At 45.3% G+C, this 12223-nt stretch overlaps 1 protein-coding gene across 3 annotated transcripts in view; it reads left to right on the forward strand.

Moving 5' to 3' along the window:
• The window catches only part of UNC80 (unc-80 homolog, NALCN channel complex subunit), a 121011-nt gene that overhangs the window by 103210 nt on the left and 5578 nt on the right, over positions 1 to 12223 (forward strand). For 2 of the 3 annotated variants that reach the window (XM_065669803.1, XM_065669802.1), the window contains 5 exons: positions 1094 to 1278; positions 2166 to 2331; positions 3152 to 3331; positions 5341 to 5479; positions 7520 to 7576. In XM_065669803.1, coding sequence (XP_065525875.1) covers positions 1094 to 1278; positions 2166 to 2331; positions 3152 to 3331; positions 5341 to 5479; positions 7520 to 7576 — 727 coding nt within the window. The remainder of the gene's footprint in view (positions 1 to 1093; positions 1279 to 2165; positions 2332 to 3151; positions 3332 to 5340; positions 5480 to 7519; positions 7577 to 12223) is intronic. The other variant, XM_065669804.1, reaches the window with a different exon arrangement.

Genomic DNA, 12223 nt, shown 5'->3' on the forward strand with positions numbered 1-12223 from the left:
CATATGACTCACAGGTGAAGGGAAAGCAAAAATAATCAAACTGGAGATGCAGCAGCACTGCATCATATGGGCAGAGTTTTGTCTCAGAGCTCTCTCCTTCAAAGGAGGAGAACTCTTCACAGCTTCTCTGTTTCTGATTATGTGAGGGCATTTATCCAAAGACCTCTGTCCAGGTCTTTCCTAGCCTTTCTATATCTGAGGAATGGAATAGCACTGATGAAAAAATGGCAGTTCACCACTAATTTAGCCCCTCCCTGCCCCGCCAAAAAAAAAACACGTGGATAGAGATGTGTGATGGCTGAGATGTTTTGGGAATCCCATCAAGAAAGAAGGAGGAGTCAACCCTCCTCTAGCAATTTCCAGGCTTCCCTGTTTGTTCCAGACCAGGGGAGCATGGAAAGGGGAAGATTCTTTCCCCTCCTGTGAGCTGCTGGTCACTGCTGACTTTAATATAGAGCACTGGTTTGAACTTCATTGCTGTTTGTCCCCATTTCTAATGCAGTGCTCTTGTGAATTATGGCCCTTGGCTTACTGGACCATATTTTTTGTTTAGATTACAGTTTGTCCATGACTCATGCAGCTGCACTGCTAGAAAGGTTTTCATTACCCCATAAATAACCTGGAGGTTATTGTGCTCACAGGGTGACTCTTTGTGTGGATATGCTTGGTCAAGATTCTTGAGGTTGTCTGATCAGTCAGGGCTGTTTCCCCCCCCGAGCTGCTTGCAAAATACCTGGATTCCAGGGAGATAAAAGAACTCTGCAGGGAGGGAGAGGAGAAGCTAGAGGAAGAAAATACATAGGAACTTAGGTGTGAAGTAGGAAAATCTCTCCGGAAATGGGGCTCTGAGTCCTGATCCTAAGGCCTTTATTACAAGAAGGTTGCCCTCCTTCCCTGCCACATTTGGAGACTGACATAAAGACAGCTGTGACTCTAAGGTTTGTGGGTGTGCATGTGCACGTGCGTGCATGCATGCATGCATGCCTTTGTAGGTCTGTGCCCACTCTGCCCCCTCTGTTCCTCCTTCAATGCTTTCAAGGGACACGGATAACATCCCTAACTGCCATTTGCTGGTGTGTGTGTTCCCCTGTAGCCCTGAAGGTGATCCTTGTTTGCTTTGAACGCCAACTGGACAGCCAGTGGTACTGGCTGAGCCTGCAAGTCAAAGAGATGGCGCTGCGGAAGGTGGGAGGGCTGGCCCTGTGGGATTTCCTGGACTTTATCGTACGAACACGGATCCCTATCTTTGTGCTCCTTCGGCCCTTCATCCAGTGCAAGGTAACAGTTGCTTTGGCTCCTGATAGATCACTCCCTGAAGGGAAGATACCCTTTATTCCCCCGCTGAGACCAGAGGAACAGCACTCCTGGAAGAACTGTGTGTTTGTGTAGGGAGTGACTTTTCAGTTAGTAAGTCTGAGAACCCTTTGAAACTACATCACAGGGCTTATACCTAAACAGCGTTAAAAAGTAGTCATACAGGAGCTCTGATTCATGGAGTACTGCTAGTCTTAGTTCCCAGGATGGGAAACTATAAGGCTCGACCAAGAGGGTTTGCAGGTGGAATTTGGCAAGCAGAGTCACTCAGAACACTCAGAAGTAGTGTGGAAGCTCTGAACATAGGAGGGGGTTGGCATGGCTGGCAGAAAGCTTCCAGAAATCACTCTCTGTACAGAGCTGGCCAATGCAGCTGACAGCCAGGAAGGACCACTCTGCTTTCCATCTCTTGGATGAAGGTTCTGACAGGGCTTTTGTGGATGGACAGGCAGCTGCTAGGCTGAGGCTGCCAGGGCTTAAGTTAATCATGGCTCTTCCCTGCTTACCAGGTAGACTAGCACATGGTACTCCACCTTACTTAGCTTACCATGGCTCACCACTTGGACAGACTAAATCATCTGAGAGGAAGGAGCTGTCTCATGTCTGAGGGTAGAGGTTAACATAAGGAAGCCCTCATCCCTGTGTACCAGTGTCAGCGAGGTTTTGATACCTATTCAGTCAAACACAAAGTTGTCCCTTAAAAGAAAGGTGGAAACATCATAGCTGGAGTCAAAACCTCGTGCTTACAAAAGAGCACGGTCTGCTGGCTGCAGGCTCATGCTGGTCTGGAGACCAGTCCCAGGTCCCTGGACACCATTTCCCTGCAGTGCTAACGTGTCCCAACTTTGCAGCTGCTGGCCCAGCCGGCTGAGAACCACGAGGAGCTGACTGCCAGGCAGCACATCGCCGACCAGCTGGAGCGACGCTTCATCCCGCGCCCGCTCTGCAAGAGCTCCCTCATCGCCGAGTTCAATAACGAGCTGAAGATCCTCAAGGAAGCGGTGCACAGCGGCTCTGGTAAGGAGGACAGGGCAGAGCAAAGGGGCATCAGCCCAGTCTGGCCAGTGTGAGGAGGCAGACCTGCCTAGGAGGGGAATAGGGTAATCTACCTACACCCCAACAGCCTGCCCCTGGATCGAGCCCTATGCCCAGCCCAGCTTTGCCACTGGACAGCCAACAAATCCAGGTTAGTTGTCAAATGCATCTTGCCATGCCCATTAATTCCACGAAGTCCAAGTCCTACTTCCCAGCAGCTGCCTCTCCCTGTGTGCATCCCTCGCCCACAATGCAGCAAGCCCCTGCCTACATCTCTGTATATTCAGAGCTGCCTGTGAAGAAACGTTTGTTTGTCAGCAGCAGATCTGTTTCTGCCTTTCTCCTCTTGGTCTCCTTTTGATTCCTCTCTACCGTGAGGTCTGGATCAGGGTCCCGGGGCAAAGGGGACACTAACCTCCTGTAATTATCGCCCTTGTTGCCACGAGATGGCAGCCACTGCCTACACACGGCAAGAGATTTTACCGTGCTTTGTTCTTAAAAGAAAACAAATTCAAAAGAAAATGCCTCAGCCTTTTTCCTTGGTAAAAAATTTGCCTTGTTACTAAATGTTGGAGCTGCTCTGGAAAACGTGGTGCTAAGGTTAAGGGAGAAAATCAGACTGTGTAAGAACAACAGGGATTTTGGAAAGATGAGGTGAGCCAGGGCAGCTGTGTCTGTTTTATCACATCTGCCAACCCCTGTCCCAGCAGTATCCAGTGCCCGCTGTGACAGGAATGCTTGGCTGGCTAGTGGTCTCCAGAGCCATCACTGACTTGGATGTGGTTTTCCCACTCTTGCACAGCGTACCAAGGGAAGACATCTGTCAGCACCGTGGGAACCTCCACCTCTGCGTACCGCCTGAGCCTGGCCACCATGTCCCGCTCCAACACGGGCACTGGCACGGTGTGGGAGCAGGACAGCGAGCCTTCCCAGCAGGCCTCACAGGACACACTGAGCCGCACGGATGAGGAGGATGAAGAAAGTACGTGGCTAGTGATTCAAGTGAAACCCCCAGCACTGAATCATGGAATGGTTTGGGTTAGAAGGGACCTTAAACATCATCTACTTCCAGCCCCCATTGAAAGTGGTTTTTTGATGCCCCAGAGGATGGCTGGGAGGGAAAGACAGTTGTCCCACTGTGAACGAACAGCCCATAGGGGCATGAGGCTAAGAAACTAGTGTGGTTGCTAGAGTTACTGGTGTTAAAGCTTGGGTCATTACATACCTCCTCATTCCTCCTGATCCGCGGGTAGGGAAAAGGGAAGGGCATAGGCAGATTTTAGTGTATGGGACCTGGGCTGAGGGGCAGTCCTTACAGTGCTGACACAAGGCATTCGGCACTCAGTCCTCTCTTTGACCTTCATCATGACAGTAGACAGAGGCTGTGGCTGCTCTGTTGTTAGGATCCTGTTCCTGCAGGATCTGAGTACTTCCTGCTCATCAATTCTGTCCAGACGCTCTGACGTGGAATATGTTGTCCTTGTGTTGCATAGCATCCAGCTGTAGCTTTCTGCAGAGAGGAATGTCTGTGTGCTCGTATCTCTTGATTAACAACGAGGAAATGAAGTCTTAAACCTATTGACAACAAAAGCTTGATCTCCCTTTTGGGCAGCTGGCAGGTCCTGCAGTTGTGCAGGATTTCTGGTGCAAATTTCGAAGGAATGGGATGGTGAATCTTTTGGAAACTAATTTGCAATGACCTGAATGTTGCTTTGTCATTTCAGCTGAGTTTCATTATATTCTTGGAATTTTGCCTTCTCTCTGCTTCTGAGCTGCCCATCACTGAAAGCCAGGGTAGAAAACTGCTCTTATGTCACCAGGCTTGGGCTTCCCCCTACTTTTTTAGCAGGGATACTGCCTTCTGGTGCTGCAGCGGTTGGTAGCCTCCATGCCTGGAACTCAGGCGCTTCACTTCTGTATTTGAGGACTGCTGACTCTTCCCCAAAGACATTAAACAAAAGGAGTGAAAATGGGTGGCACAAAAGAAAGGGCTGTGCAGTTACAGCAGAATTGCCTTTTGGGAAAGCCTGAAACTTTCCAGGCTCAGCCCAACCTTATTTTAGCTGGGTTCATCACTAAACATTGTACAATCCACCCAGCATTGTACTGCTGATACAATGCTCAGATACTCACTGTGGCAAACTCTGGTTTGAGCCTCAGATTCATTACGAGCCACTGTGTGGAACAGTGATTGCTATCTTCCTATGTGCTTGCTGCAGTATTACCTCAGCCCTGCCTTGGCTTAATGCTGCCATAAGATATTTCAGAATATCAAAATTGAAAAAGGTCAAAACGAAAAGAGAAAATTGCACAAAACTTCCCCTTTATTTTATCTGTTTATTTGCAATTAGAAGTTGTTGTGGTAAGAAACACAACAGTCATTTCTTTCCAGGTGCTTTATACAATCTGAAACAGCACTGAAAATTTCAAGCAGTCCTGATCACAACCCAGCTGGCTCTATAGTTCAGTTATAGCATGATGTAATTGAGTCTATTTATGTAATTTTGGGTGACATTTCAAAATGCATGTCCCAAAGGGTGTTAAAGGGTGTCAGTTCTGCATTTTGCTGTTACATAGTTTCTCTTTTGTAGCAGTGCTTTGCTATATCATAGCAGCAGTTCATTTCACACCGGCAAAATGTCCAGTTACAGCTTTTATGTCATAAAGCACTGTATATTAACAAACAATTTATCAATCACAGGAATTAAGCCTTAGTGGAAGTTGAATTCTTCAAACACATTTTCCTGAGAGCCATATAAGCTGAAATCATACATAAATCCCTGCCCCACGTGTGCTGGGTTCATCATCATATGTCTTTCTGAACTGTAACTGTAAATCTAATGGAAGTGTTCAAACTTGCAGGCTTTGGGTGTTGGTAAGTAAATGCTGGGTACACCTTTGGCATCCTGGTATCACTTGATAACTGTAAACATGTAGGTGGGGGTTAGGATGGTTGTTTCCTCTCCTTTCCTGCTTTTTCTTTCTTTCTAGATGACTCCTTGAGCATGCCCAGTGTGGTAAGTGAACAAGAAGCATACCTTATGGGTGCCATTGGGAGGAGGCGGTTCTCCAGCCATCTCTCCAGCGTGTCTGCACCTCAGGCTGAGGTGGGCATGTTACCCAGCCAAAGGTAACAACATGAGCTTTTCACCTTTCCCATTACGTTCACAAGAGCAGAAATGGCGCAGGTATATTATGTGCACATCAGGGATGTGGGATGGCAGAATCAGTGCCAGCACAGTGATGCTAAATTTATTCATCCTGCAGTAGTGTTGGACTAAGGGTGCAGGGTCAGAAATAATGACTTTCCAGGATGAGCTGTGTTGTGTAAGGTCCATAAGAACAAGCTGTCATCCATAGAAACCCTCCTTCTGAACAGAAACCCTCGGCACTGTTTTCCTCTGCCACTGCCGTGGATGGCAAAAAGACAAGACATGATTTGGGGGGTTATGTATTGACCCAGGGGACCATACACAAGCTGTGTAGGGAGTGGGGAGGAGTCCTGAGAAGCTGGGAAGTGGGGCAGATCCTGTTTGATTTACTTTGTTTTCTTCCATGGAGAAAACAGTCTTTCCTAGAACTGTACCTAGCTCGTCACAGAAACTGAATGTTGAGTTCAAAGATGGGATTAAATACTGTTTCAAACCAGAAGTGTACTTGTTGATAGAAACAGCTTTGAATGCCTTATTCCTGGTTAACATGGAGTGGTGAGAAAGAGACTGGAATTTGGGAAATCTTTAAAAGATGTAGAGAGAAGTTTTACATTTAAATGTGATTCCCCTTTTCCTTTCCCCCCCCCCCCCCAGGTAAGCAATGCTTATTGCTTTACTTGTCTGCAGCATAGTTATCCAAGGATATCTGACAATGGACAGATGAATTTATGTTATTTCCATTGAACCTTTAAAGAATAAATTCTACGTTATCTCTTGACCAGCCTTGGAAAATCAAACAACATTGTTCCCTCCCCAGTCTTGCTTGGAATAAAAGAAATAACCTTGATAGATGAAGGAATAGCAACAGCTGCGGCACATAGCAGCAGAGATAGGAGAAGTGATTTACAGCAGAGAAGTTGCACAGATTTTATCTGGGAGTTTTCACAAAAGGGCTTACAGGAACTCATTTGACTTTTGAACTCAATTACTTCAGTCCCTTTGTTTCTTGAAAAATTAACATGCAAGGCTGCATTTTCCTGAATCTTTCACTACCATCTTCAATGCGTAAACTTCCCAAGAGTCACAGCTGACTGACAGCAGTGGTTGCTTTGTGCAATCCCAAGTCATGGTGATGCTGAGGAAAGAAATACTGTAATTACAACAGAGCTTTGCTCTCTGCTTTTTAAGTGCATGGTATGCCAGGACAATTGTTTTTCATCTTCGTAGGGAAACTACAAGCTCAGTAGGCATAATCACAGTCCACGGCATCATGCCCTTTTTAGTTATGGATGCTCTCTGAGCTTTCAGCCTGCCTCGCAGATGTCAACTAATTAATGTTAAGTAATATTATTATTGCTTTCCTGCTGGTAACCCAGCAGACTGCTTCCTTTCTTTCATGTTTTTCCTATGGGCTGAGAAGGCTGTTCCTGCCCAAATGGCTGAGGTGTAGGAAAGCAAAGTGATTGTGTACTGGTTTGCCAGGATCCACACCAGCTGTTTACTTACAGTTTCATTGCACTACAAGACCTTGTTTTCCAGATGTTTATCCTTAGAGTTGTACTAGGAGACTGGTCTATAGCTCATGGGAGATAGTTCAGCCCTCCCTCAGGAAGAAGTGGCTCATGGGGCAGGGGGAAGAAAAAAGCTTTCTATGAAGCTGCAAGTAAATAGGACCAAAATAAATGAGAATGCTGCAGGAAAATGGCTTTGACAATAGTTCCCTGCCTTTATTTCCTGTGGAAACCCATCCTACCAAACTTCTCGGCTCCCCAGTTCTCAGCAGAGAGGTAGAAGTCTCCAGGCAGTGTAAACCCCCTCTCAAGACTGCTCCTGTTATGAGATGTTCTCTCAGCTCCTCTGAGTCACAGGTGTGCTGTTGAGCGTGCGAGACCAGTTAATGTTACCGTCCTTTTTTGACTTTATTCCGTTGCTGTTTTTCTCCCTTGAAAACAGAGACAATCGCATGCTTTTTTGCATTTTCTTTTCCTAAATTCTTAATCTCCCTGCCCCTCCTGCAGTGAACCTAATGTCCTCGATGACTCCCCGAGCCTGGCCACTGAGGGCAGCCTCTCTAGGTACAGTGTTAACACTACCTGTCTGTCAGTGTGTGTGCTGGGAAACGAGCCGTTTCCAATCTCCTCTGTCTCTTCCCCTCACCTTTTGTGGCTCTCTCCATCTCTGTCTCTTGTGGCTCATTGATATTCAGGCCTGCAAGTCAAAGGTGTAGCAACCCACCTTCAGTTTTCAGCTTTGATTGCCAGTAACGTTGGGGAGGCTAAGGGGTAGTGGAAGGGAAAAGAAAAAGCTGTAGCAAGTGAAGCAGTCAGTGGTCTGGCTGGCTAGCCTCGGGGTTTTCCCCTTCTTTAGCAATTGCTTGAAAGGCATGAGAAAGATTATCCGCAAGGCATTAGCTGTAGCCTGTTATAGGCATTAGTCTGAAAGCTTATATAAAACAGAGACATCTGTTTTTCCATTCATCTCACAATGCTGTCACCACAAAAGACTTAATATCAAGCTGTGTTCTTTAACATCTGCTAATAAAATTAATTATGGTAAGTCCTGTGGAATACAGTTCTCTGTGGGTGCTTTACAGTAATACTTGTTAGTTTTACAGTGCTTCCAATTCTCAAACAACACCTTAGAAAGTTTGCAGGTGAACACCATTAATACATATTTAAAATGGCTCTGTCAGGACTGGAGTTCAGGTCTAGCTGCTCCCCATTGCCCATGGATAGGGGAGTTTGAATGCAAACACTGGGAACGCTGTGCCTTGTCAAAGGGGTCAGGAGTGAGTTTAGAAGGGAGGTCTGCACCTTTAACAGCCAGCTCAGTGGTGATAATCCCCCTTACTGCGCTACTGCTGGGCTTGCACCTCACAACCCATCCTTGGGAGGTCGGAGAGCTGTCATTAGCCCCAAGAGCATCTCTGTTTCCTTCCAGAAGAACATTGCCCTTACATTGGCAACACGGAGGGTAATACACTATTTCCTTACTTCACCACACCAGCTGAAGAGGTGACTATGTTGAAGGGCATTTGTGTGAATGGTTTCTATTCTGTTAGCTTGGTTTTAGCTATCAGTAGTGACCTTCTGGGGTGGGGAGAGGCTGCTTTGTTCGTTCGTTCATTCTTCTTGGCAGACAAATGGAGAGTTTATCATTGGTGGTGTCAGTGAGATCATCCCATAATTCATGGTGTCCTTTGTGTGTGTGAATCCTGCTTTGGCAGATCGGTTTCTCATTGGTGCTACTGTAGGAGTGGTGTTCGGAAAAGACATTGGCTTGTTGGGAGAGGCAGGAATATTGTTGTCTGGCTTTGTGATAAAGTAAAATGGATTGCATGGTCATCCAAGCATGTGTTTGGGCCAAAAGAGAACAGAAGTCATTCAACTGAGGAAGTTAAGTGCCATTCTTTAAATAGAGCTAAAACCTAACTACAATTGAGGAGGATGACAAAGGAGAAGGTCCATATCTGAGCTGAAGCCATAATGAGCTGATACCAGGTTATGTCAGTGTTGACTTTGAAATGTTTTGATCTTGTTAAATAGGGGGGGGTCACTCCTAATAAAGGTGAGGCTGAGTTCAAATGAGGTGAGTTCAAATGCAATAGTTTAGTTTGAATCCTGAAATCAGCTGTACAGTGGGATTCTACTCATTTCTGTCACAGACATTTTTGCTCAGGACTAGGACACTGTCGTCCACCCTGCTCTATGGAACAGAGATTTCCTTAGGCAAAAAAGTGACCACGGGTACTTGGGAGTCAGATCTCTTAGGGTTTACTATTGTTTTCAAGGATACGTATGAAAACATCTGAAGCAGGGACATCAGGGCTGAAAAGCCTTAGAAAGAGCCTTAGAAGACAGGGAAATCCTGCAAACTTTTATGGAAAGGCTACGTTAGAATTCTGTGAGGAAGGAAAAGATGTTTCAGCTGCATTGTTAAATGCGCAGATTGGATTCCTCCTCTAAAGGACAGAAGTAATAAAGCAGACATTACAGGAGCTTACTGTGCTGTGGGGATCATAGGACAGAATTAATGTTATTCAGGAGAATTAATATTGATTATAATCAGGAACACTAGATTTGAATAAAGCAGGCTTGGGTTTTTCTTATAAAACTTGGATTTCAGCTGGAGCGCAATGATAACAACTGTTTAGGATTGCCTTCTGAATTCAAAAGCTGATGTTTAGTTATAACTGGCATAAAGAAAGAAATCATGTGGAGAGTAGACCCTTATGGAAGGTAGGAGTTTTAAATTAAATAAATAGTGACAAACACAGAAAAAGAATAAAGTCTGTTTCCCTTTGTTCTACAGCAATTAGAGCCAGCCATGGAGAAAAGCAGAGAAGACAGGAAGGGGATAGCATATATGTGCTCAGAAGTAAACAGATAGCATGGGGTATACAGGGCTGAGAAGCATATGTGTCCAGCACTGTGATTTGTTGTGGTTACAGTCTGAGAGGAGAGGATATTTTCCCAAAGCAGAAAGGAAGAAGAATGAGAAGTCATTGTAATGGAAATCTGTCGCACAAACATGTTTCCCCTTAAGGTTTGTTGTTATGCTTTAGTTTAATGGTGCCTAATAGGGAAAATCAGAGTGAATTCGTATTGCCAGGGCAAGCGTAGCAGCTCTAACACTGACTGGGTGAGGATGTGTTTGGGAATACACGAGCTGGAGTTCATCTACATTTTAACCCATTCTTCCCTGGCCTTTGTCCACTAACCTGTGTCCTGGGACACAAAGTGTGTGTGTTCTACCATAGTGGTGTGACGAGCATGTACATCTGTTTAACAGACACGTAAACTCCTTGCTCCCTTTGTCTCTGTTTTTGGTTTTTCTTGGTTCTTTCTCTTTTTTTATGTTTTTTTTTTTTTTTTTTGCTGCATGGCTTCTTGTAAACCATGAGCATCACTTACCATAATGGCCAACCTGACAGTTTCTTCTAGCCCCCCCTGTGGGACTGCACTGCTTGTCATTTCTTGTAGTGCTGGCAACATGCTTCCACAAAGTTGGGTTGGTTTGATCTTTTGCTCACCTGTCTCTGCCCTAACTATGTAACACTACTGTGAAGATAAACCCCCTGACAGGTACTCAGAGTCTGACAGAGCATCTTTTGTGTTGGGCAGGAAAACATTCTGGTTCATTATTCCCAAATTAATCTGGTTTATGTACTGCAGAAAAACCCTTCTTATTGATCACATTGCTACAGGAGGGCTGAAATGGCATTTGATTCAATGTTCCTTGACTGGGTCCCACAGAAAACCAGTAAACTCCTGGTCAGGTCTGGTAAACAAGGAGATACAGAAAAGAAGAAAGGGAGGGAGGGAGGGATGGATGGAGAGCTCCACAAAGCCAACAGATTGCCTGCCACGCTGATTTTCATGGAAACAAGATCAGTAGTGCTGTTCTTTGATGTGCAAAGAAACCCTCAGAAATACTCCTGAAGTGAAAGATTAGATGTGAAAATTCAGTCTCTCATCTGAAATGGGTGGCCTTTACGATCCTCTCTTTCCTTCCCTTCTCCAAAATTTGGGATAGAAGGCAAAAAGACAGCCACAGCAGGACTGTGCTGTGCACAGGCAGCTCTGCAGAGCTCGGGGGCTCTCGGGTCCACTGTTTGCCTGCAACAGATATCTGCAGCTTCAGCTCCTCACATCATCTCAAATTACACCAATTTGTGTAATGATTCAGTACTGGAAACAAACAACCACCAGATCACTAAACTCATTTCATTTATGATATAAGCCAGGCTGACAATCCTAGATTCCAGCAGGAAGATACAAAGTCCAGCCTTTCTTTTGCTCATCTATTGTTTGCCTTCAGATTACTCCATGGGAATCATTTTCTTCCTCATGTATAGCCTCCGTGCCCTCATGCAGTCCATGTACTTCCTCTATCTAATGACTTTTTCAAAGTGTTCTCATGATGCATGTGAAATGAGTTTGTTTCCAAAACACTGTTTGTAGTGGTGAATGAAAACCATTGTAGTCTTTCTGCTCCTCACTCATAGAACTAAGAGTTACTGTTCCTTCCTCAGAAATTGCAACAGTACTCTCAAAATCTATTCCAATAGAAAATGATTTTTCCAAGGCCTTCCCCAGCTAATTCCCGCATAATTCATGACTGGAAATTACTCTAAAAACTTCTTCAGATTCAGAGGAAAAAGTTTTTTTATGGAATCCTACAAGCAGAAGATTAAGAAAATGGTACAAGCTGTAATTTCAGGTAGCCTGGATCATGAATCTAAAGAGTAACTTAAGCACAGTCTTGTTGCTTTGATAAGGAATGATGTGTTGCTTCTGGACTTACCAGTCACATGTGCTGCAGTCATTGTCTAGGTCAAGAACACAGTCCTGCTAAAAGGAAGTAACTTTGAGGACTCTGCTTATTCATAGGCGGGTGCTTGCTTGACGTTTAGGATGCTCCATATGTAAATCATGTCAATACTCTACGTAAAAGCTGGAAAATATGCTCCAGGGACTGGTGATCTCATTTGGAAGAGCTGTCTGAGTTAAAAAGGGCTCTTTTAACTCAGATACATCTTGTTTGTTCTGGCTTTGAGCTTGCCGAAGCTTTTCCAAACCAGTGCAGCTGCGGTGAGTGAGGCTCCTGAGGGCATGCCTAGGATTATTAGGCTGTGATCAGACAGAAGAGAAACAGCTTCATGGTCTTGAGACGGCTCTCTCCTTGGTGTTGCCCACTCTCTCCCCTGTAGAGCTGATAGA

Source organism: Lathamus discolor, chromosome 3, assembly GCF_037157495.1.
Source record: "Lathamus discolor isolate bLatDis1 chromosome 3, bLatDis1.hap1, whole genome shotgun sequence".
Lineage (NCBI taxonomy): Eukaryota > Metazoa > Chordata > Aves > Psittaciformes > Psittacidae > Lathamus > Lathamus discolor.